Source organism: Muntiacus reevesi, chromosome 15, assembly GCF_963930625.1.
Source record: "Muntiacus reevesi chromosome 15, mMunRee1.1, whole genome shotgun sequence".
NCBI lineage: Eukaryota > Metazoa > Chordata > Mammalia > Artiodactyla > Cervidae > Muntiacus > Muntiacus reevesi.
Genome location: NC_089263.1, coordinates 23,227,315 through 23,253,916, shown reverse-complemented (window position 1 = coordinate 23,253,916; position 26,602 = coordinate 23,227,315). Strand labels below are relative to the sequence as shown.

At 39.6% G+C, this 26,602-nt stretch overlaps 2 protein-coding genes across 2 annotated transcripts in view; one reads left to right on the top strand and one right to left on the bottom strand.

The window, feature by feature from the left end:
- TM6SF1 (transmembrane 6 superfamily member 1) overlaps positions 1 to 5,891 on the top strand; it is a 30,148-nt gene extending 24,257 nt beyond the window's left edge. The window contains exon 10 of the mRNA XM_065906176.1: positions 4,765 to 5,891. Coding sequence (XP_065762248.1) covers positions 4,765 to 4,956 — 192 coding nt within the window. The 3' untranslated portion in view covers positions 4,957 to 5,891. The remainder of the gene's footprint in view (positions 1 to 4,764) is intronic.
- Positions 5,892 to 6,503: 612 nt separating this feature from the next.
- Positions 6,504 to 26,602, bottom strand: part of HDGFL3 (HDGF like 3) — a 75,206-nt gene continuing 55,107 nt past the window's right edge. The window contains exons 4-6 of the mRNA XM_065906177.1: positions 23,877 to 24,035; positions 19,599 to 19,745; positions 6,504 to 7,602 (exon numbers count right to left, since the gene is read on the bottom strand). Coding sequence (XP_065762249.1) covers positions 7,597 to 7,602; positions 19,599 to 19,745; positions 23,877 to 24,035 — 312 coding nt within the window. The 3' untranslated portion in view covers positions 6,504 to 7,596. The remainder of the gene's footprint in view (positions 7,603 to 19,598; positions 19,746 to 23,876; positions 24,036 to 26,602) is intronic.

Genomic DNA, 26,602 nt, shown 5'->3' with positions numbered 1-26,602 from the left:
CAGGAAGACCTAGAAATCACACTGCAACAAGTCAGTGCAGACAGTGAGAATGCTGAATTACCATCGTGTGATTTGTTTTCTGCTTGGCAAATACTTGTTTATGAAATGAATTCTCATTGTGAGAGGATATTTGACACTCTTCATAGACGCACTCTCCATAGGCTTGACTGGCACCCCTAGCTTGCAAAAACTACCACTCCCGATTTAGAAGCTTTATGGATTCATGATCCCACTGAGTTTATAAAAATCTGCTTTTACCGAAAGATCTAGTGAACTCCCAAGAACCTGAGACTTAAGAAAAAAATCTTTGAAAAGCTTCTAGGTCAGTACAAGTCAACAGAAGACATGGCTAGTAGTTATGAGAGCCCTCGTTTCAGACCATTTAGGAATCTGCCAAGCCTGCTGCCTTCAGAAATCAGAAGATAAATCAAGAGCTAAAGTAAAATACAATAAAACCAGGACACATTTGGTACCAAAGAATCCCACTGGGGACTTATTCATAACCCAAGTCTCTTTCCATGTAAAATTAAAGTTTCAAGTCTAATTTGAAAAGTATTGAGTCGGCCAAAAAGTTCGCTTGGGTTTCCCTTTAAGATATTTTGGAAACCCATATGAACTTTATTACAGGCTGCTTAGATCTACTCATTTGCAATTTCTATCAGTGGAAGAATTTTTTTCTTCTAAAATAGCACTGAAAAGATTTAGTTAATATGGTTAAGAACGTGAGCTCTGGAGGCAGACTGGTTTAGCTCTCGATCTGTCACTAATTAGTTCAGTGACCTTAGTTACTTAACCTCTTTGATTGTTTCCTTTTGTTAAGTAATAGTACCTTCCTCATAGAGTTGCTGCAAGGATTACTTACATGAGGTAATCTCTGCAGAGGGTGTAGAGCAGTGCCTGGCACATCAAAAGCTGTGGACCTCTTTGTTGCATCCCCAGTGAAAGTTTCGAGAAATGCCTTGTGTTGCTCAGAAGATATGTGAATCTGTAGCTCTGTGTGTTGTGTATAGTTACCTAAACATCAGAGAAACTGAAAGCAGCTGTGGGACATATTCACAGTGGGTGTGGCTAGGAGCCTGCCAAGCCATTCAGCAAGCAGGCCGCAGCCATGGAGGCAACGCACGACCTTTCCCACTGGGTTGAGACTCCCTTGCCCCCCGTCTATTCAGGTGCCATGTACTGTCTCACAAAAGGGTCTGGAGGCTTATCTGTGGGTAACTTGGTTGTCCAGAGTCGACTCTACTGGGAGGCAAATTCTTTAAGTTTTTTCCTTTATGGAAACCTTTAAGAAACATTTGAGACTAAAGGTTTAGAAAGAACACGAGTAATTGGTATACTAATTACAAATCTCATTTTAATCATTTGCTTCTGATGTTGATTCACCTCTAAACATCTTCATTTAGTATTAAAACTACAGTTTGGGTTTATTGTCTTTACATGCTTCTTAACCTTTGGTGGAGACATGCAGTCTTGGTGTTGTCAAAAGATCAGCAAGGGAATCTAAAAACATGCGCCTGGGTTTTCAACCAAGTAGGGTGCCAGCTCACGAACAAGCGTTTCAGCTGGGTTTTCTGTTTGTGGAAGAACTCCATGTGCTTGGCACTGTCCTAAGCACCTGACAAGAGATCAAGCCATTGAACCTGTATAACAATCCTATGAGGCGGGCTCCATTATTATCTTGCTTTTCAGGAGAGGAGCCAGAGGTAGTTACATACCTAACACAAGGTCACATTGCTGGTTTTTGGTGGAATTGGGATTTGACACTTTCAGTCTGTTTCCAGATTCAGTGTTCTTAACCCCAAGACTATGGTGTTCAGAAAACCCTAAGAAACAGTAACAGTAACACAGTTCTCAATTAGCTACTTATACGGTATCAGCCAAACAGCCTGGCTATTGTTACCACGTTCACATTCATTTTTGCCTATGTTTTTACATGGATACACAAAACTCAGTTCTCTTTTCTGGAACTAAGATTGGGATTTTTATTCAAATTCTTTCCAGGCTGTCTCTGTAAGAAAACAAGAGCTATTAAAATTAAGCCTTTTTTTTCTTTGCCTTCATTGTCTCATTTTCCATCCCAACCATTCATTCTTTAAAAATCATAATCTCTTAATTAAGGTAAAAAATGATTAGAATGAAGTTTAGGAAAAATGATGAGGTGCTCAACCTCACATCACTGAATTCTGGAGGAATTTCTGGGACCCATAACTTGTACCTATGATCCTGGCCATGAGTCAATTCAGTAGCAATAAGGTCACCGGGTCACCAGATGCTAGCAGGGTGCTCAGTTGAGCTCTCCAGGCCCTGTTCTAAGGAGGTCTTGTGTGCTGGTGGGAAGCTCAATGCAGCCCCTTCTCAGCTGTGTCGAAGGGAACCCTTCTCAAGTGAGACTGAGGGTCTTTTGAAACTTCAGCATCCCGGAAACCAGACAGCATGTGCTTTGGGAGGAAGCTGTGATTGGGCTGTTCACTCAGGTAGAGCTACTCTAAATACACTGTCAGAACTATGAGCAGTACCAGATACTGCAGAAGACCGGCCTCAGGCCTTCTCTCTCAATTACATACCTCTTTTAACTAGAAATGCAATCATCTTGGGCTTCCCTTGTGGCTCAGATGGTAGAGGATCTGCCTGCAGAAGACCTGAGTTCGATCACCTCTGCCCCTTATTAAATAATTCTGAAGCAAAAGGCCTACTAAAATAGGTATAAAAATAGAGAAATCCCTTGTAGAAGCTTTTTGTATTTTGACAGTCACAAGACCATTACTGTTGAACATTTATTGAGCTCTAACAATGTGAGAGGTGCCACACAAAAATTCAGACACAGTACCTGCCCGATGGGCTTACAATCTAATCTAAAGGACATGATCATTTTTTAATGTTCCCATGAGTTTGCTGTTTGTGAAAATGAGGTATTAACTGCACTGGTCAGTGCAGGAAAAGAGCCTATGATATTAGACTTTTTAAGCAGGTTCCCTATGCAAGTAGGCATGATGGCTCATATTATTCTCTTAAACTGTTATTTGCATTTCCCCAAATTTGATTTGAGATTTATGTAAGTCTGAAAAGATAAGATACCAAATGCACATTTCTGAAAATCAGGGGTCAAATCTGGCACCTAGTCCAGAAGAAAAGTCTAACTATATATTCAGAAAAATATTTTTATTCAAAATTGGCCCTGGGAAAAAAAAATAGTGATGGGGGCCAAGTTCCTATTGGGGGTTCTTAGAATGTCCACAAGAGCAGGTCCTCAGGGCAGCCTTTCAAAGGCCCTTTACTCTTTTGTTTTCACAGCCCAGAAATGAAGTGCTTAGTATTCAGTGGGTTGTGTTTGGGCATCGGCCCTGGGGGTGGTGTGTTTGAGGATAAAGCCCTCTCAGTGGCTCACAGATCACCAGACAGATGATTCCTGCCTTGGTACTGGCCTTTGTCCTTGGCAACACACCACTCACACTAATTTAATGCCTATTTCCAGAGAAGAACAAGGCTACCAGACACCCCCAGGATGTATCAGCAATTTTATAAAAATGTAACCTGTCAAAATGCCTGTTGCTGATACCATCCGTATACATACTGCTTTATGAAAACTTGTCCTTTTCTTGTCATAAAATCAAGTGCTAAGTAACACTTTTGTTCTGTTAATCACTTAGTAGGATAACCTGATTTCATATGGAAGGAAATGTAAGATAACTTGTATGTATTTAAAGCAAGTTATTTCATTTTCATTCTCATGATTTCTGTCCTTTTACCTTTTGTCTCTTTGCTCTGATCCTGATAAACTAATAAGTCACCACTTACTACATTTAAATTCCCAATCCTTTATTCATGTATATCTTGAGTTTCAGTTATGATACGAAGTAAAGACTCCAGGGCTGCATTTTGTAATGATACAAGGATCCTGAGGAGATACTTTCACAGAAGCCTTTTTCTAATACAATTTTCACCTGTGCTTATGAAAAGTATCAAAAAAGGCCAATTGGCACGTTCTGGGATGTATGTTCTGAGCAGGTATCTAAGTACAAGTGGGAAGTGCTTGCCTGTCTGTTTTGTAAATTCAGCTTATGCTGACAAGCTGGACGTCTCAATAATTTGATGTGAAAAAGTTGCCTGTGTGTACATTTGCCATTTTATAAAAGAGCGAACAAATCTGTACCCCCACCTTATCTTACAAAACAACCCTTGGTATTTTTTAAGTTGCATGAAAAACAAATATACAAGTAAAAAAACAAGCAAAATGCATAACTGAAGGGTTTTGAGCTCTTGCTCCAAGAGCAGGTGAAAGAATTGATATAAATGAAGCTGAGGTTTTCAGAGCTTCTCTTTAAATAGCTATGCTAAAAATATTTCAGCTGTCTAATCTCTGTACTTGCTTCATTTTTACTAGAACACATTGTGTGAACCACAGCTGAGTTCCTATATAGGATATCTCCAGAATGCAAATCAGGACAAGGCAGATTTTATTCAGATTTTTCTTTTGTAAATTGAGCCACTACTGTTTGGTATGGGGCTGGGCAGGGTGGGCACTAGATGGGTTAAAAATCAGTCAGCCTGATAAAGACATGCTAAAGGTGGCTTACTTTATTTGAATGGTTATATCAAGACTGGCCCCAAGTTTAATGAGATATTGAGGATTCTTGATTGTTTGAAAATCTGGTTTTGAGGGCACAGGAGTGTGGTCTGAATGGACCGTTAGGAACGCATGTGTGTCCAACTAAACGCAGAGCTCATGCTTACCCCACCCCCTTGTTTTTTTTCCAAACATGACAGGCTCAGTTTTCTCACATCGGTGCTTCTCTTCATGCTAGAACTGCTTATGTCTACAGAGTCCCCGAAGAAGCGAAAATCATTTTTTTAGCCTTAAATATAGCATATGGAGTTCTTCCCCAGCTCCTGGCCTATCGCTGTATCTACAGACCTGAATTCTTCATAAAAACAAAGGCAGATGAAAAAGTTGAATAAAAACATTGTTTTATGTTCTTTCTCTCCAGATGACTGACTTTTGCTATCTTGGTACCTATATGTGGTCCCATTCTTCTCGTACAGGAACATTTACGAATACATCAATTTTTGCTCTGTACTCTGTACCATAGGAATTATGTGGGTAAATCTTTTTTTGAAGGAAAGTTGAAGTTATTCAGAAAGTCTGTTTAAAGAGATACATTTCAAGGTATTTGTGAATAAACAACCACCTATCTCAATATTCTGTTTGCATATATTAAATATAAGTGTGAAAAATTACAATTTAGCTCCTATAATAATGAACATGAAAAGGAAACTGTTTGAAAGTGAAAATTGCCTATGCATATTAAAAATTTCAAACCAGCAAATACAGATTGGAGAAATATTTTTGCATATAAGATGTATATGCTTTATGATCAACCTCATTATAAAAGGCAAATTATCTGAACATTTAAAAATGTTGTTTGAAAAGTGTTTTCCCAAGGAAAGTGAATTATTCACTGCTGTTTCAAAAACTGCTTTCAAAAAACTGAAAATTTTTTTTTTCCATTTCACTGAAATTTTTTATTGAGTCTAAACAGCTAAGAAGGGATCTATAACTTTATTATTACCTTTATTTTACTGGTGACTGGAAATATTTCTATTGTGTTTCTGTGTATATTTTTAATAAATTATTTTTAGCCTTTTATGAAGACAAATCTTATTAAATTTGAAACATTTTGTGTATTTTCTTTTTCAGAAAAAGTTCTGTGGTCTTTAGCTTTTTTGTTTTAAAAATCTGTCAGTTATATGTTCCAATTCGAAATGTCATCTACGTTCTCCTTATGTTTTAGTGTGAGTGATGAAGAGGACTTTTGATGAATTAATTAAATTTCCTTGATTTTAAATTAAAATATTCAAAATTAAAAAGTACCTTGTAAGGACAAAGAACTGGATTGGCATTCCTACTGTCTTTTAAATGAACTGTTCATCATGTGGAAGCATGAGTCGAGTATAATAGAGGAAAATCAGTATTTGCTAAATGAGAGAAACAAACCCAAAACACAGCCGCCTCCTCAGTGCCCAGGAGTGGTAAGTGGATCCGTACTCTTATGCCCTCAGGTGCCATCATCACCACTCCCATCATCACCAGCATCATCACTAATAGCCCTAAGCTTTCAGAGTTACTCACATTTTTTCCTTCATGCTATTTACTAGCTCGTCACCAAAATAAGAAAACCTAAAAGAAAATGGTGTCTAGATCAGTGCATGGATAATGTCCAGTGTGAATTTAGGGGTCCACTGAACTGGTAAGTAACATAGATATGCAAGCAGTCATGTAGCCAGTTCCTCTCCCTACCCCCCAGTGTTAAAAAAAAAAACAAACACAAGCCCTAAAACCCAGAGTGTTTAAAAAAAGAAATAGCCTCACCTGCACTTGATTCTCTTATCAGCTTGCTGTTAACAATTTTTGCTTTAATATATGAATTACATTAATACCTCACATTACATATATGAAGCCAAATTACACTAACTTAGTTGTTTACAACCTCAACTCTTACTCCCAGTACACATTCCAATAAATTTATTCTGTAAAAACAATACATTTTTTTGTTTTTGATTTTTTTTTTACAGTAAACTTTTCAACTACAAACCTCGAATACGCGAAAGATGTTCCAAGGACAAGCATAACAGGATTGATAAAACCCAAACTGACTAAATGTGTTCTCACAATATAAGTTGGCATAAAAATAAATAAAATTTTCTATTATCACAATTGCAACAATAATGTACACATAATAATGGTTTGTGGATGATTATTAACTATTCTAATTCTAGTTCCAAAAGAAAACAACAGATCGTTTAAAAGTCTATATTTAAAAGTCAATGCTTTGTCTTACTTCCCATAGGGCTACTGCTGAGTCCAGCTTTAAAACGTAAAGTATCCAGCTTGAGTGATTAGCTCAAATTGTATTGGCATTGGGAGAAAATAAATCATTGCCTTTATCTTGGAGTAACACAAAAGACTCACTTAACTTCACATATAGAAACTGAGTTTGTGTACGTAACAACATGAGTTTTGAGAAGTATAAGTTGTCAACTAGCTATTTCTAATACGGAATAGGTATTTTACAGTATGATTCAACTTTACACATGGCCTCAAAACTGAAGGACAATTTTAAGTTCACCTTCAATATGCCAACATTATGTATCTAGGAATTGGTTCCTGGGTTCTGTCACAGAGAAGAAATCCCTTAAGCATTATGTTGAGTGGTCCTTTTAAAAAAATGCTAATTTATATTTAACTGAGTGTTTGGTGATGGTGGAGTAAAAGGCAGAAGAGTGATGAACATAACTGCCTTGATAAAGGATCCTAGACTTGTATGAGCTTGTGCAAAAATCTTGATAATCCTTAGTGGTTAAGGGCAACTTCATGCAACCAAATAACATGAAATTAAGTCAATAACCTTAAAAAAGGCTAAAATGTCTTTTTTTCCCCCAAACACATCAGAGAGGAATGTGAATAATGTACATACAAACTGGGGTTCTGGCAATGACAACAAGGACTATGTGTTGGTTCATATCAAATCCGAGAATATTGGACAACCAAATGTATAACCTTCTTGTGGTTTTCTTAGTATGCAGCATTCATTATGATAGTTAGGTCTGGAAAAAAACACAAAGAAAACAAGCCTTTAGATGATTTTGGATATTAACAATATAAGCTACCCACATCTTTATAATATACACCGGGATTTTCTGAGATTCCAATCTGCATTGCAGCATTAACAATACTTAGCAAGAATAGTCTCTGAGGGTTTGCTTTATACCAATCAGTGCAAAAAGCTAAAGGAAAAACTAGGGCATTTTTAGTGTAAACTTTGTCTATTGTCTGGCAGGACACAGTGAAGTAGCGTGCATTCTGTAAACTCCAGGACAATGCATTGCTGGGATACATAAAGTTAAGGGGGAAATGGAGACAATCCATCTTTATGAGGATTCTGGTATTACAAAGAAAGGTAAATTTCTTAAAATTTTAAAAGTATTTGCAGAGTTGCAAATTATTCTGTGTAATATTTATAACTTAATTACTTGTGATAGTATGGCTCAATGAAATACAAGAGTTTATAATATTAAGTCAAGATATACAAAGAGAAAGGAAGCCTAGATTTTTGTTAAAGTTTAGATTGCTTCCATTTGACAAAGATAAAATACTTCCATTTCCTAAAAGGATTGTGTTTTAGTTTGGGTCCCACTTTTAATTGTGTCAGGTTACATTTCCCCACTGGCACGCTATTTTTGTTTTCTTCATCATTAACCCAAATGCATTAACCCGCTTGATACTGTTCTTGTGGGATAAATGAAAGAGGGAACTTGGGCTCCCAATACTTTTTCTGAAAACAGCCTGCTTCAGCTCTTCACTTCACTAAGTGAATGAACTTGTTTGAGGGATGCATGTGGTCATACATGGGTATGTTTTTCACTTATGTAGCCAAACTCTACCCTGCACCATACATAATATACAACTAATTTCAGAACCTTCAAATAGGAAAGTTTCTAAACCTACTATCCCCTCATGATAGCAGAAATACATTTCTTAGTCTTCTTTGTTCTTACCAAAATGAGAAAGCCAATCTTAAAAAAACATTACATTTAAAATCTATGCACTTGCAAGATACAGTGCCTAGTGACTCCTCATTATTTATTAACAAAGAAAAGCGCTAGAAATAAGATCATACTCACAGGCTTTAGAGAATTTCCCTCCCTTGTGAAGGAGGAAAACACCCATTAAAACAACGAAAAATTGTTAGTCAACCAAAGAAACTTATTTAACCATGTCTTTTTATTAATATTAATGTGAAAGGCAATATATTCTATGTTTGCATCGGTAGAAAATTCTTAGTAACAACTACCCGATCCATGTTGAAGAATATTTTTAAAATACATGGTCTGATGGTAGCCTCAGAATATTATTAGTGCCCCCAACAAAGTGAAAGTGGTAGCAGAATGTGGCTATAACTTTAAGGACATGCTTTTTGGGTGGAGATACTAGTAAATGGGTTATATTAATAAAGTCAAATTACAAACTAATTTTTTAACTTCTCATGCCATAATCACTCTATCTGCCTCTGCATATGATAAAAATACCTTGCTCATTCACACTGGTGGATGTTCTGAGCAGTGTTCTGTTTGCTAGACTGCAAATCTCCTCCACATAAGCAGCTAGAACTTGTGCCTTTATGCACTGGCTGCCTGCTCAGCGCCACACCAGTTTCATACTGCACAATGGCTGACTAATCTACTGGGTTCTCTCTTGAGGCATTTCAATGTGAGGTACACTAGCAGGCTGAAGGACACCCAGAACATAGTAAGCAGAAGTTACAGGTTGGAGAAGTCACAGGGTCTTTTTATGGAGCACCGATTTTTCTTGGAAATATGGCAGATAAACTATGGTTATTCAGACTTGGGTATTTGGCATTTTGTCAAAAATAAATGAAACGAGCCTATTACTTCATGGAAAATAACTGACAGTATTTGTTGCCAATGATAAAATTTGGGCTTTTAAGTGAAGATTAGGATTCTAGAAAACTTAAATCCTCTTTACAATCATCAGCTTCCCAAAATGTAAAGATTTTTTTGGACAAGATAGATAGTGATATTTAAAATGTGATTAAAAAGATTTCATAGTGAAATATTTGGAAAACTTAAGTAACTCAGGGAACAAATATTTTCCAAATTTGAGAAGAGATTCATAGTGCCAGATGGTCCAATGGATTTTAACCAGACAGAATATAAAAGGTTCAGATTCGACACTGCAACTAACCTCCAAGAAATGACCACTCACAGAATTGTTGTAATATTAAAGAATATACACAATGACCTGAATAGACTATTAAAATATTTCTCTGTGTCCGGCCTGGGCCGGGTCCCCCCTTCCTTAGACAACCTGGTACCCCCGGGAGCCCCATGTTGGTGCTGGGTCCAGTGCAGACACCCGCTCTACACAGCGCCCGAGTCCCGAATCCCCGGGGCACCCACGATCCACCGACCTCAGCCTCCCAAGAAGCTGGGATTACAGGCGCGCGCTACTGAGCCCGGCTATTAAAATATTCCTATCTTCATCTTCAACTACATGTCTATGCAAGACCACATTTTCTTCTTATATTTCAACCAAAATAACATATCACAACAGTCTGAATTCAGAAGCAGATATGAGAATATGGCTTGAGAGTTTCTATTAAAGCAGATATTAAAGATATTTTTTTAATGTAAAAAAATGTATAATTTTTCTCAAGAATTTTTTTTGTCAAGTATTTATTTTTTCTCAAGTATTTATTTTTCACAAAAATGTGTTATTTTATGTTAAGTAATGGGTTTACTATTATTTTAAAGTAAATAAATATCCTTAAAATTTTATTTTTATTTCTAATTAAGTAAATATCAATAACTGTTAACAAAAACTCTTTGAGGCCCTCAATAACTTCTAAGAGTAGTAAAGGGGTCCTGAGACCAAAAACCTTGATAAACCACTGGCTTAGAATAAATGCGAGTGAATGGTGAAAAGTGAGGCTGAAAAGACAAACTAAGGTCAGAGTGATAAGGCCATTTTATGCAGAAATCAGGAGACTGGGCCTGATGTGGAGGGCACCAGCAGCACCAGATGGTAGAAAGAACAGGTCCCGAGTCAGAAGAATAAAGGTATGAATACTGGTTAGTGGCTACAGTGAACCCTCCCGCTGTCCGCCCCACACTTACTGTCCTTTCTTCCTCCCCACAACGATGTGACATCCTTGTGATCTGGGGACTTGACTCCAGTGTCAGGGATGGGCAGAACCTGACTGGTCTAAGTCAGTTCTAATCTCCTTGTTGTCAGTGCTTGGTTCAGGGTGGGGCAGCTTTCTGACATGGATCTCAGTGACACCTGCCTCCTTAAATTCATACCCTTGTGTAACACCCTACCTTTTAGAGTAGCTAGATCTTGTGACTTTCCTCTAATGATCTGAACGAGGCAAAAGTGATGGGATATCGCTTCTGAGATTGGAGAACAAAAGGTTGACTTCTGCGTTGCTCCCACCCTCTCTCTTGCTAATGAAGCCAGCTGCCATGCTGGAGCCGCCTTATGGAGAGACTCACATGGCAGGGAACCAAGGGAGGGCTTTGGCCAACAGTCAGTGAAGAAGAACTGAAGCCCTCAATCCAACAGCTATGAGTGACCAAATCCTGCCAACAACTTCCTGAGTGAGCCTGGAAAAGGACCAACCCCCAAGCCAAGCCTCAACTCAAAAATGATTTGAGCTCCTGCTTATGCATTAATGGCAGCTCTGGAGAGATCTGGAGATAGAGGTATCAACAAGTTACAGCTATTTTGGTTCCTGACCCATAGAAAATGCTATTTTAAGCCACCGAGTCTTGGAGTTATTTGTTCACGGCAAGAGGTAACACAGCAGGTGTATTATCTACATGGTGTCCTGGCCACAAAGTCACCTCCACTTTGGTGAGTCCAAGAAGGGAGCTCTATGTGCCCTGCAGCCTGCCCCTTTCTGCTCGTGCTTCTGCTAGAGGAGTGAGGATGAAGGCAGAGAGCATCCAGACATAAAGGGAGTCTTGGAATTCTGCAGGCTCCTTATAAGAACCTCTTCTTCCTCCACCAATGTATGTAACTTCCACCCCACCCTCTGCCCTGAGATAATAATCCTTTTGGGGGCTCCCCTGGTGGCTTTTGGGGGCTCCCCTGGTGGCTCAGACAGTAAAGAATCTGATTGCAATGCAGGAGACTCGGGTTCGATCCCTGGGTCAGGAAGATCCCCTGGAGAAGGGAATGGCTACCCACTCCAATACCACCCCCTGCCCTGAGCCATCAATCCTTCTTCCTGCCACAAGATGGGCTCCAGAGCATCTATCACATCCTGGACTCTCATACCTGACACTTTGTTGTGTTCATTTACAACGTCATCTCTTAAATGCAAGCCTCCCCCACATCCCTCAATTCCTTAGTCTCTTCCACTGTGTCCCTTGGATATTACAGTCAGTTCAGTTCAGTTGCTCAGTTGTCTCTGATTCCTTGTGACCCCATGGACTGTAGCATGCCAGGCTTCCCTGCCATCACCTTCTCCCGGAGCTTGCTCAAACTCATGTCCATTGAATTGGTGATGCCATCCAACCATCTTATCCTCTGTCATCTCCTTCTTCTCTTCTCCTGCCTTCAATCTTTCCCAGCATCAGGGTCTTTTCCAATCAGTTCTTTGCATCAGGTGGTCAAAGTATCAGAGTTTCAGCTCCAGCATCAGTGCTTCTAGTTAATATTCAGGACTGATTTCCTTTAGGATTGACTGGTTTGCTCTCCTTGCAGTCCAAGCGACTCTCAAGAGTCTTGTCCAACACCATAGTTCAAAAGCATAGATTCTTCAGCACTCCTCTTTCTTTATAGTCCCAACTCACACATCTATAAATGACTACCAGAAAAACCTTAGCTTTGCCTAGACGGACCATTTTCAGCAAAGTAATGTCTCTGCTTGTTAATATGCTGTCTAGATAGCTTTTCTTCCAAGGAGTGTCTTTTATTTCATGGCTGCAGTCACCATCTGCAGTGATTTTGGAGCCCAGAAAAGTAAAGTCTCTCACTGTTTCCATTGTTTCCTCATCTATTTGCCATGAAGTGACGGGACCAGATGCCATGATCTTAGTGTTCTGAATGTTGAGTTTTAAACCAGCTTTTTCACTCTGTTCTTTCACTTTCATCAAGAGGCTCTTTACTTCTTCTTCGCTTTCTGCCATAAGGGTGGTGTCATCTGCATATCTGAGGTTATTGATATTTCTCCTGGCAATCTTGATTCCAGTTTGCTTCATCCAGCCCAGCATTTTGCCTGATGTACTCTGCATATAAATTAAATAAGCAGGGTGACAATATACGCCTTTACGTACTCCTTTCCCTATTTGGAACCAGTCTGTTATTCCATGTCCAGTTCCAACTGTTGCTTCTTGACCTGCATACAGATTTCTCAGGAGGCAAGTAAGGTCATCTAGTATTCTCATTTCTTGAAGAATTTTCCACACTTTGTTGTGATCCACACTGTCAAAGGCTTTGGCGTAGTCAATAAAGCAGAAGTAGATGCTTTTCTGGAACTCTCTTGCTTTTTTGATGATCCAACAAATGTTGGCAATTTGATCTCTGATTCCTCTGCCTTTTCTAAGTCCAGCTTGAACATCTGGAATTTCATGGTTCATATATTGTTGAAGCCTGGCTTGGAGAATTTTGAGTATTTTGCTAGTGTGTGAGATGAGTGAAATTGTGCAGTAGTTTGAACATTCTTTGGCATTGCCTTCTTTTGGGACTGGAATGAAAATTAACTGCCGTTTCTAGTCCTGTGGCCACTGCTGAGTTTTCCAGATTTGCTGGCATATTGAGTGCAGCACTTTCACAGCATCATCTTTCAGGATTTGAAATAGCTCAACTGGAATTCCATTACCTCCACTAGCTTTGTTTGTAATGATGCTTCCTAAGGCCCACTTGACTTTGCATTCCAGGATGTTTGGCTCTAGATGAGTGAACACACCGTCATGGTTATCTGCATCATGAAAATCTTTTTTGTATAGTTCTTCTGTGTATTCTTGCCACCTCTTCTTAATAGCTTCTGCTTCTGTTAGTTCCATACCATTTCTGTCTTTTATTGTGGCCATCTTTGCATGAAATGTTCCCTTGGTATCTCTAATTTTCTTGAAGAGATCTCTAGTCTTTTCCATTCTATTGTTTTCCTCTATTTCTTTGCATTGATCGCTGAGGAAGGCTTTCTTATCTGTCCTTGCTATTCTTTGGAACTCTGCATTCAGATGGGTATATCCTTCCTTTTCTCCTTTGCCTTTAGCTTCCCTTGGAAATTACAGTCAGCCATCAGCAAACCTTCAATCCCAAGATATTTACTCATTAACTTGTTCTAACTGCAATCTAGCTTCCCCCTGGAGACCCTGCTGCTGCTTTCCCTGCAACCTCCGGGTGGTAACCTTCTCCTCTGCCACAGCTCTCATACTCCAGGCCCGGGAAGGTGACCTTGACCTTACTACTATTTCTAACTATTCTTCCTCTCTCTGTGCTTCCCCCCAGGAAAAAAATCCTTATGGACTTTAGTCTTAATGCTGTAAGACGCCACCCTTTCCCTACTGCAGTCTTCGCCAAGACTCTCCAGTCACTCTCCCTGACTCCTTAAAGATGTCAGCTCTGGCTCACTGTCATTCAGCATCCTAACTGCTGGATGTCAACATGCACAGAGACTGTCTTTGCAACACTCTAACCTCTTAGTTCCTGGACTTCCTCTTCCCTAAAAATATTGTCTCCTACCTTACCTTAGCTGCTCATTTCCATGGTTATTTCTTAAACAAGCAATTTTCAACCACTGAGAGCATTTGCAAATACAAGGTCACTCTTTTTTTGGGAGAAATTATGGGAACATTGTAGGTTGGAGTTTTCAATGGCATTTAATGGGCAGGGGCCAAGGGTACTACATGTTCTGCGATGTGAACAGGGCTCACACAATGAAAACCTGTCTTACTGAAGACACCAAGAGCACCGGCCCTGCCGCCTGCTTCCATAACTCCATCTAGACATCTGACTATTCCATCTCTACTTGTTTTTCCAGCCCATTCCCTTTACCTAGTACTCCAAGAACTCTCTGATACTCAAAATCTGTTCATCCTGTCCCTTTGTCACATCCCTATTTCCCTCTGAACATGCTCTGGATTCCATGTGTCCATCATCATAATTAATCTCTTCCTCACACACACCCTCAACTCCCTGCCTCAAACTTCCTTTACTTTGCTCTCTGGGCAAACTCCAATTCTGGATAAACTCGGTTCTCTACTTTTCTGTGATCACACAATTGAATATGCCTGGAGAAAAACACATAGCCATCTGACTGTTCTTAAATTAATGACCACTAACCTTGAGTGGGCCCTTCCTGCTGTTCCCAAGTCCAGTCACTTTTGTATTCTAACTATTTTATCCCTTTTCCTCCTCTCGAAATTTCAACACTTCTTCCTGCTCTCACTCTCAATTGTTGACCTTGCTTCCTAAGGAGACAGAAACAATCAGATGAGAACTTTTACAAGCTCTCACCCCAGGTACCCACTTACCTGCCCCACGCCCAAAAGGAGGAAAACACAGTGTGTTGGGTGCAGAGGCAGGTAAGTTCCTCCTATTTCAGTGCATGAACTAAACCAGTCCCTCCAGAAGTGCACTGGATTTTATGCCTGTTTGCATTCTGAAGAGCCCTACTTTGGCAATACTTTCCTACATTATTATTTTGTGATCATTCCACATTTGTATCATTCTTATCAGCCTATGTGCTGCAAATTCTCCCATCAAGAAAAAAAGCCCCTCTTGACCTTCTGTCCTAGATGGTGTCTAAAAAATATCTGAAGAAAAAAAATTGGGCTGCCTGTGTGTGTGCTCAGTTATGTCCAACTCTTTGCAACATGGAGTGTAGCCCACCAAGCTCCTCTGTCCATGGGATTTCCCAGGCAAGAATACTGGAGTGGGTAGCCATTTCCTTCTCCAGGGGATCTTCTGACCTAGGAACTGAACCCGTCTCCTCCGTCTTCTGCATTGACAGGTGGATTCTTTACTACTGTACCACCTGGGAAGCCCCCCAAATTAGGCTACTTGCCCTATAAGATATCAGGACACATTATAAAGCTACTGTAACTAAGAAACTGTAGTACTGACCAAAGGAACAGAACAGAGAACCCAGAGAGACCTATGGCTACATGACAGATGACACTGCGTATCAGAGAGGAAGAGAGAGACTGTTCAATACATGGTGCTGGTTAAATGGTCGTGCTGTGGGGGAAATGCAGTGGGATCCTACCTCGTACCCCACACAAAGATCAAGTCTAGATGGATTAAACACTAAAATGTTAAAAACAAAAGTTTACAATTTAAAAATAAAATACAGAAGAATATCTTTCTGACTTTGGGATAGGAATGGATTTCTCAAACAATACAGAAAAATGACAACCATAACAAGAAAATTTTGATATATCTGACTACAATAAAACGAAGAATGTCTTCACTAACAGGTATCATTAAGAAATTGAACAGAAAAGCCACAAACTTGGAGAAGATGTCTGCAATGCACATGACCACCCATGTCTGTTAGAATCCAGAATATGTAAAGGAGTCCTTTACATGTCAGTAGGAAAATACATTCAATAAGAAAATGGGCAAAATTTGCAAATCAAGCACTGCACAAAAGAGGAAGCACAGGTGGTCAAATAGGTAAAAAGAGGCTCAACTTCATTACTGATCAAAGAATTGCAAATTAAGATTAGAATTTTCACCCACTATATTGGGAAGAATTTTAAAGTCTGACAATGACAAGTGTGTCACAGGAACTCATACATGGATGGCGGAGTATAAGCTGGTGCAACAACTTAGGGACATAATTTGGCATTATCTTATAAACACCATAAAAACAGTTGTGACTCAGCCTGTCCAGTCTGTGTTTACACACCCTTAAAGAAACCCTTGCATGTGTACACTAGGAGACAATATGGAAATATTCACAGCAACACAGTTCCTAACTAAAAAAAGCTGGAAATGACCAAAATGCCTGTCAACAGAAGGCTGGATAAAGAAGTTGGGATATACTCATAAAATTGAGTATTATAAAGTAATGAGAAATGAGTAAACTACACATAACCCCATGAAGGAATCTCAGAAGCACAGTAGTGAGTAAATGTCATCATTTTTTAAAAAGCTCAAAAAGGAGCAAAATTTAATTATTGTTTAAGTATATACCTGTATGTTAGGTATGGGCTAAGTTTTTGAAAATGGAAGGAAATGGTAAATATAACACTAGTGGTTTTCTCCGGGTAGGAAGAAGATGGGATGGGAAAGAACATGTAAATGGATACAAGTTACTGTTATAATCTACTTTTGGGGTTGAGTGGTAGGGTCTCTGGTATTGCTTACTACTTGATATTATATATATCCTTTTGTATATAAAATTATGTTATTAGACACAGGGTAGAAATAAAAAGATCTTAGGCCCTTGCTTCTAACTCAGGCCCTGAAGAGCCGTGTGACCCTGCCCATCCTTTCGGCTTCAGGTTACCCAGCTCCAAAGTGCAGACCACTGCACCTGCCCCGGGACCCCTGTGAGGACTAAGGAGAGGGACAGCAGTGAGCACAGTACAGGCACACAGGGTGTCAGCCTCGACCACGCTGCTGCTCTTGCTACTTCCGGTAGCAACTATCTTCTGAGTGGCTTTAAGATGTTAAAGTAGAGATTGTTTCATTAACAGAAAAATGAATCTACAATGCAATAGATACAGAGTGGGAAGCCATCAGTCATATATGACAGTTGAAGCCATGTGAGTGCCTAAGATGGACAGAGGGGAAGCTTTCAGACCAGAAGTGTGCCAAGACAGCCTGGAAGAAAGTGCTCTAGAAAGACTGAGAAGAAACTGGGAGAAGCAGCAGAAGACACTAGTGAGTTGCAGGCACAGTCAGAAGGAGAAAGTGGCCAATGGTACTAAATGCTGCAGATTAAGACTAAAGCAGACACTGGGTTTGGTAATGGGAGGATCACTAGGGACCTTTACAAGAACAGTTTCAATGAAATAACAAAGAAGAAACAAGAGTGTCAGGGGTTAAGTCATGAGTGGGTGAGACAATGGACACTGGGAGGAAAAAAAATAACTTTTAAGAAATTAGAGATGAAGAGAAAGGTGGAAGGAGTAGGACATATAGTAGAAGGGAGGTGTCTATAATGGTAAAGTGAAAGTCGCTCAGTCCTATTCGACCCTTTGCGATCTAGAATTCTCTAGGCCAGATTACTGGAGTGGGTAGCCTTTCCCTTCCCCAGGGGATCTTCCCAACCAAGTGGTCGAACCCACATCTCCCACATTGCAGGCGAATTCTTTACCAGCTGACCCACAAGCTGCTGCTAAGTCACTTCAGTCGAGTCCAACTCTGTGTGACCCCACAGATGGCAGCCCGCCAGGCTCCCCCATCCCTGGGATTCTCCAGGCAAGAACACTGGAGTGGGTTGCCATTTCCTTCTCCAATGCATAAAAGTGAAACATGAAAGTAAAGTCGCTCAGTCGTGTCCAACTCTTAGCGACCCCATGGACCGCAGCCTACCAGGCTCCTCTGTCCATGGGATTTTCCAGGCAAGAGTACTAGAGTGGGGTACCATTGTCTTCTCCGTGACCAACAAGGGAAGCTCCTATAAGGATAAGGGAAACCTAATACTGTTTATAAGGATAAGGGAGACCTGATACTGTTTAGAGGCAGAGAGTAAGGAGCAGTGGGAAAGAAAGGAAAGGCACAGGAGAGAGGAGGGATAAATGATGGGGGTGAGGGGGTAACCATGGAGAAGGTAGGAGGAGATGATATTCTGGACTCTGACGATAGAAAGGTAGAGCTTAGTGCTTCTTAAACTGTCATGTGCAAATGAATAACTTGGGAGTTAACATGCAAATTCTAGTTTGGTAGGTCTAGGGTTGAGCCTGGATTCTGCATCTCTAACAAGCCTCCAGATGATGTTGATGTTACCTGGTCTGCAGGCTGCACATAGAGTAGTAAGGGTGTAGACTGCCTCCTTCTCTGTCACAGGAAGTGCAGCCAGACATGAAGTTGGTAGTAAAGGGGAGACATGTTGTGGGAGTTTTTGCTATATGCATATTAAAGATACCTAGGATGAAGATAGCAGGTGAGATAAAAAGAAAACCGAATATAAGTCAGGTACTCAAGCCTTTGGTGACTGTTAGCAGCTCAGTGTCCCTGGGGGGGCTATGTGCGTAGGTAATGAGAGGGGTCTATTTACTGGAGAGGTCGAGAGAAGGCCCGCAGAGGACAGAGTGAAGCTGCGTTAGAATTGTCATAACTTGGGAATAAACATGGGTTACTGGAAGAAGGAGACAGTTGAGAGGTAAACAGTACTGACAAAAGCAGACCAGAAATGAAATCAGAACTAAAGAGTAATAACTTGTTTTATGGATACTGTTTTAAAATGATTTGCCGCTGTCTAGTTAGTCTTCATAAAGATCTATGGAAAATGACCGGGGCAAATCTGCCTTCACTAAAACTTTTACAAATGTTGACTTGCCTGTGACCTTGAAGTTACTGACAGAGGTTAACACTATTGAACAAGATTCAAAGTGGACAACTTTCCCCCTTGGTTACTTTAAACATTTACATTCACATATAGTTTGAATATTTAAATATTTAAAGTCCCCTGGGTATATTAAATTACATACTGCTTCTAGGAAAGGAGCAGTATAAAACACCCTATTTTGAACATGCCATTCATTTTATAATAAAGGAAATACAACTGTCAAATTCTGAGGTAGCATTTCATCATTTCAGTACTTCATGCCTAAATTTTCAAAAACTCACAAGCCGCTGAAGTTAGTTTAAAAGAGAATAAACCTGTTTGAGTTCCAAACTGATGGGCAGGTGTAATTCCCACCTGGCTGTCTTTTGGTTTCAGACTGTGAGAAGCTCATCACTTATTCAGGAGCAGGGAATGAATGTATAGGTCCAGCTGAGCATGTTCTCCATCACCAAGACCACAGTTACTAACGCTGAGATAGGAACCCTGTTCTGAGGCAGAGTGCCTTCCAGGTGAAAAGGAAGGCAGGAGACGTTACAGGCATATTCTTACCCCTTCACTGGTTTTTTGCAAGTCTGAAGTTGTGTTTCTTGTGTCATTGCCGGCATCTCCACCCTCAGAGCTGCTTTTATTTTCTTCTTCTTTGCAGTCCTTGTCATCTTCGTCTCCTGGAGATTTCCGGGACTGTTTAGAGGATTTCTAAAGGTTTAGACAAGTTAAAAATTATAGTCAAAAGTAGAGCCCTGAATGCACAAATGCAAGTGAGAAATGTAGGAACAGCTGGCCTATATCCAGTTTGTGTGGCCTGATACACGATACAGCATGATACAACATGAAGAGTACTAAGACTGAGCTAGATAACCCTGGACAAGTCATCTCACCTCCCTGGGCCTCAGTTTAACCAGCTGGAAAGGAAGTAGAGGTGGACTAGATAACCTTTTAGTTCTTTCCAGCAGTGTGATATGAAGGGCAGAAAATGAAGAGTCATACACCTGGAACACTATCAATGAATAAATAGAGTTGATGGATACCACTCTAGGAAGGCTACAAAGCTAGGAGGCACCCTCAAGGTCGCTGTCTTTCCCCATCATTTCACTGCAGAGCGTGAGGTCCAGAGAAGCAAGATCAACTATCTAGAATCATACATGGATACCCATGTTGGAGCACTTATAGAAGCTGTCAGTTTAATGGCATATATGGCATGATCTTGGCAAAACTTGTACATCACCATGTGATCTGAATTTAATTTTTTAAATTTTGGAGAATTATTTAAGAACTCAAGGCCATACTGGTGAACCAGCTCCTCTTTTATCATCTTGCTTCTGAAACCAAGATGAACTCTGCAGTGAGGATGAAAACAATTAGAGTTCACAGCCAGAGCTCCTTTGCAGAAAACATTAAAATGATCAAAAGCTGGCCCTACTGTGCACTTTTAAGAAAATAAAATGTAGCACTTTACTTACACTTCCTTTCTGAAAAATTTTATGAATCTTTAAGCACATGGCAAATAACAGCTAAGAAAACTCATTAAGCCAAGTCACTTTTGGTCTTAACAAAAATGAAGTTAGCAAGTTTGAGCTTCCTCAGACAATCTGTATTTTAAAATGCAACTTTTAAAGAGAAAATACCTTTTATCTATGTGACAGAATCTATAATTACATTGCTTCTATTTTACTTAATTGAAATGACCAACCAAGCCTCAAATGTCCCTTTAAAATGACTGTTTTTACTTTTTTACATAGAAGGAAAGCAGAGATTTAATAATCTGAATGTGGAGTGCCTAGAGTTTAAGTTTAAATCAAGTGTGACGATATAAAAGGTGAAATACTTTTGTTCTCCTAGTAAATACAGTATAATTATCAAAATGGAGTAATTGCTTTACATAGCAATCCTCAAATAACACTTCCTGACTTGCAATTCTTACGGAAAATAAGGCACAACACCCTAAAATTTACAGTGCCTACAAAGGATACAGACGAGTAACACTGTAAGTGATTTTTCAAGTTTTATAATTTTTCAGGTTTTCATAATTTTTTAAGACTAGAAATAGGGTGTTACTTCAGTTTTGCTAATGAGTCACATTCAGTATTCCACTGAGAAATCTGGCTGCCAGGCTATATGTTGTAACCTTAGGAAGCTCTCACTGGGCATATGCAGATCCTCGCAATCCCTAGAGTTTTGGGGAAGGACCCACCCTTTACTAGTTTCATCAACGTGGTCTTAAACTGCTTGTGTACCCAGCCATTGCTGTCTTTGGTTTTTAACTAAGATTGCTAATGGTTTACTATCAGCATCAGTTCAGTCTGTTGTGAGGTTCTCTTGATTCCGTTCAGTTCAGTTCAGTTCAGTCGCTCAGTCGTGTTCGACTCTTTGCGACCCCATGAATTGCAGCATGCCAGGCCTCCCTGTCCATTAGCTCTCCTTTTTACAGTAAATAACTTCTATGCAAAGTATGTTCTGCTAATAATTTTCCAGTATCTGTTATGGCTCCAATATGAATCATACATACACTTAATGCTCAAGTGACATATACATGTATATATATATATATATCTCCTCCCTCAAGTGTGCTTCTACTATGGCTTTTCATTATGGTTACTGAACTTTTTTCCCATAGAAAAACAGAATTGGGTGAGGTAGGGGGATGTGGGACTCTTCCCTCAACCTAACTTGGATGCAGTCAGAAAAGTTTGTGAGCCACTGGTTTTCAGTGACAAAGGAAAATCATTCAACTTTAATAAACAGATGTAGGGGAAAAAAATCACCACACACAACAAAAACGAAACATTTGGAAAGCCAAAGAGAGCAGTGAGGTTACCCCAGGTACGTGGTTCCCAGGTTGGCAACCTCAGCTCACGGATATTTAAGGTCCCACTCTAGACCAACTAAAATAGAAATTTTGGGGTGGGGTGGCACTGGGCAATATATATTTTAACAACCCCATTCCAAGGTGATTCTGGTGCATGTGAAAGTTTGAGAACCATTGTGCTAGCTTATTCAGTTGATACTGAAAATAAATCATGGTTCTCAAGTGATCACAAAAGTTGTGACAGTAAAGGAAGCAAAGGGAATGATTCTTTAATTTAAATAGATAAGCCTTAGTAAGTATAGTATGCCTTTCCCTCTTCACTGCTTTATACTATAAGTCCACCCCAGACAGGAGTTTCGTTACTTCTGGTTTTCACAAGAGAAATAAAATAAGGATGTTTAAAAGTCACATATACACACTATTAAATATCTCAGCTACCTTAGAAAGCTTAGATAATTTAGGGTAGCACAACACATTTCATAGAAGCTTAGCAGACGATCATGAATTAAATAAAATTAATTCAGTTGGGTGTTTTAAGTGAAGTCCAAAATGCTAAAAGAAATTCAGCTTAAAAAATAATCCCTGTGGGAGATCCAGTCTTCCACAGGGGTTATTTTTCTAACTATTTTGCTGTCATTTGCAAACTTTATCCTCATTTAAGGCAGATACTATGTTCTTCATGAGGTGTACAGGAAGTAATATGCATTCATACAATTGTACCTGTATGCCAGTTGGGTGGGTTTTATAGACTGTAAAATAAAAGGCTGACAGTTTAATAAACCCATGATTACTTGTTTTTAAGGAGTTTCCTAAGTATATGCAATCACTAAATACCACAATCTAAATGGAAGTAATTTCTCTAAGGATTCACCTTTGTGACAGACCCATTACAGCAAAACTTGTACCAATCTTTATCTTCAAAGATCCATTTATTCTGCTTAAAGTTTCTATAAGGTGAACAACTTCCACAATATCAGTTTTTTCAACAGAATTTGTGAATTACTGTATGAAAAACCTAAACTTCTGATTTGTAAATCAAGGATCATGTCATATCTCCAACAAATTATTGTTACATTTGGAAAAAAATTCAAACTCCTTAACACATTATTGACCATAGGCAGAAACTATGCCTGTGGCCAGTGGTTTGTTATGTACGTGAATACTGAAACGTCTCTGGTCAATACTGTTCAGGTAACCAAAGACATATTTAATACATCTCTGGTCAGTAAGCTGTCAGCATGGCCTTCCAGTCTCCATTGTTTAGTCTCTGCTGGTTTCTCCCTCCTGATCCTGATGCCTGCCTTGTTGCAATTCAGGAACAGGTCAAACGCTCCCCACCTGTAGAGCTCTGCCATACACAGCTCTTCCTTCCAGACTCTTTCAGGTCTCAGCATAAACTTCATCTTTTCAGAAAGGCCTGGCCACTCTATCTCAATAGATGTACTTTGTCATTCCCTGCTCCCATTCATTTCCTTCACAGCCCTTCCAGAATTTACATTCATTATTGGTTTTTACTCTGTGTTTCCACCCCTAATCCACTGGATGTTAAGTTATAGGAGGGTAGGACTGGAGTTGGATTTGCTCACTAGTATCTACCTAGTACAGTGTCTGACATAGAGCAGGTGATCAGGAAATAGGACTGAAAAAATAAAGAGTCAAAGTACAGTCTTTAAAGAAAAGAGACAAGAGTCTGAGTCTATCTTTACGCTTCCATCAACAGTAACAGACATAGTCCTAAATTGTACTGAAGTCTCCTACATTCTTAAATTCTTCAGAGCTGAGCTGGGGATTGTTATCAGAGGGATACCTACTCTTATATCCTTGATTGAAGAACAGTCCTCCTTCAACTGAGAAGGTGGTATTTTAGGGCCAAATAGCCCTTATGGGAGTTCATAGCAGTTACCCTCACGTCTAATATTACCTGCCTATTCCCTTCAGATGTATTAGTCTCTAAAGAAAGAGGCTCAAAAGAGTTGATATATTTCTATGTGTATTAACAAGGGGAAAGGTTTCTCGGTAACCTTTGAAGTGTATGACTTTTTCCGCTTTGAGCCTGCTTTTTCACTCTTTCTTTTGCCTTTTCCATCTTCCTCTACTCTGTCGCCTTCTTCCTCACTGCTTGCGTCAGCGGTATTCCCACCTTCTCCCTCGGTTTCTGAAGAGCTCTGTTGCTGAATTGCCTAAGAAAAAAATAAAATATTAGCTAATTACACTTTGAAAAATAGCAAAGACCATGGGCTGCAAAAAGAACCTTTCTATTTTAATTAGAAAAAGTTCAACTTACTCTAGATTTTCAAAATAAAGGGCTATCAACTTCAGTTTTCCAGTAACTACTTGACATGAACCCTCTTAGAGTAACAGAATTACAGGCATACCTGGGAGATATTGTAGGTTCAGTTCCAGACCACCACAATAAAGCAAATATCACAATAAGGCAAGTCACATGAATTTTTTGGTTCCCCAATGCAAATAAAAATTATGCTTATACCATACCCTAGTCTATTAAGTTTATAGTAGCATTATGTCTAAAAAAACTATGTATATACCTTAAAGATATTTTACTGCTCAAAAATGCTAATCACCATCTAAGCCTTCAGTGGGCCCTAACCTTTTCGCTGATGGAGGGTCAGTCACGTAGATGGCTACTGACTGATCAGGGTGGTGGTTGCTAAAGGTTGGGGTGGCTGTGGCAACTTAAAGTAAGACAACAACAACATCTGCAGTATCAGCTGACTCTGCCTTTTACGAATGAGTTCTCTGTAGCAGACAATGCAGTTGGACAACATGTTAGCCATCACAGAATTTTTTTTCAAAACTGGAGTCAATCCTCTCAAACCTCGTCACTGCTCTATTAACTAAGTTTATGTAATATTCTGAATCCTTTGTTGTCGTATCAACCTTCAAAACATCTTTACCAGCAATAGCTTTCATCTCAAGAAACGACACTCTTTGTTCATCCGTAAGAAGCAATTTCTTATCCATTCAAGTTTTAACAGCAGACTGCAACAGTGAAATTATATCTTCAAGCTCTGCTTCTAACTCTTAATTCTCTTTCCATTTCCACCACATCTGCAGTTACTCCCTCCACTGAAGTCTTGAAGCCCTCCAAGTCATCCATGAGGGTTGGAATCCACTTCTTTCAAATTCCTCTAATGTTGATATTCTGACCTCTTCCTTTGAATCATAAATATTGTTAATGGCATTTAGAATGGTGAATCCTTTCTAGAAGGTTTTCAACCAACTTTTCCCCATATCTGTCAGAGGAGTCATCAACTATGGCTACTATAGCCTTATAAGATGTATTTCTTAAATAAGACTTAAAAGTCTAAATTCCTCCTTGATCCATGGACTGCAGATGGATGTGGTGTTAGCAGGCAGGAAAACAACACTAATCTCATGGTACACCTCTGTCAGAGCTTGTGGGTGGCCTGATGCACTGTCAATAGGCAGGAATATTTTCAAAGGAATCTTTTTTCTGAGCAGTAGTTCTCAAGAGTGGCCTTAAAAATATTCAGTAAACCATGTGGTTCAGTACACTGTGCTGTCATCTAGGTATCAGTGTTCAATTTATAAAATACAGGCAGAGTAGATTCAGCACAATCTTTAAAGACTCTAGGATTTCCAGAATGGTCAATGAGCACTGGCTTCAACTTAAAGCCACCAACTGAATTAGCCTCTAACAAGAGTCAGGCTATCTTTTGAAGCTAAGTCAGCAGCAGAAGTTTCCTCTCTAGCTAAGAATGTCCTAGGGGGCATCTTCCAATAGAAGGCTGTGTCATTTACACTGAAAAATCTGTTGTTTAGTGTAGAGCCACCTTCATGAAGCACCTTAGTCAGAGCTTCTGGATCACCTGCTGTAGCTTCTATATCAGCTCTTGCTGCTTCACTTTGCACTTTTATGTTATAGAAACAGCTTTTTCCTTAAGCCTCTGGCACCAACCTCTGCTAGCTTCACACTTTTCATCTACAGCCTCCTCAACCCTCTCAGCCTTCACAGAATTGAAGAGTTAGGCCTTGCTCTGAATTAGGCTCTGGCTGAAGGGAATCTTGTGACTGGTTTGATCTTCAAGTCAGACCACTCAAACCTTTTCCATAGCAGCAACAAGGCTGTTTCATTTTCTTATTATTCACACATTCACCAGAGTGGTACTCTTAATTTCTTCCAAAAACATTTCCTTTGCATTCACGACTTGGCTAACTATTTGGCTCCAAGAGGCCTAGCTTTAGGCCCATGTCAGTTTTCCACATAACTTCCTTAGTCTCTAAGCTGAATCATTTCTAGACTAAAAGTGAGAGACTTGACTCTTCCTTTCACCTGAATACTGAGATGCCACTGCAGGGTCATTAACTGGCCTAACTTCAATATTGTGTCTCACAGAGAGGCTCGAGGAGAGGGAGGGAGACAGGGGAACAGTTGATCAGTGAAGCACTCAGAACACACACAACATGAACACACACACATCAATTAAGTTCATCGTCTTATATGGGTGGGGTTTGTGGCACCCCAAAACAATTATAATGGTAATCTCAAAGATCACTGGATACTATTAACAAATAGAAGAATAATGAAAAAGTTTGAAATACTGAGAGAATTACCAAAATATGATGCCAAGACACAAGGTGAGCAAGTGCTGGTAGAAAAACAAGGTCAACAGACTTGCTCAATGCAGGGTTGCCACAAACCTTTGATTTGTGAAAAATGCACTATCTGTGAAGTGCAACAGAGCAAGGTATCCCTGAACATTTA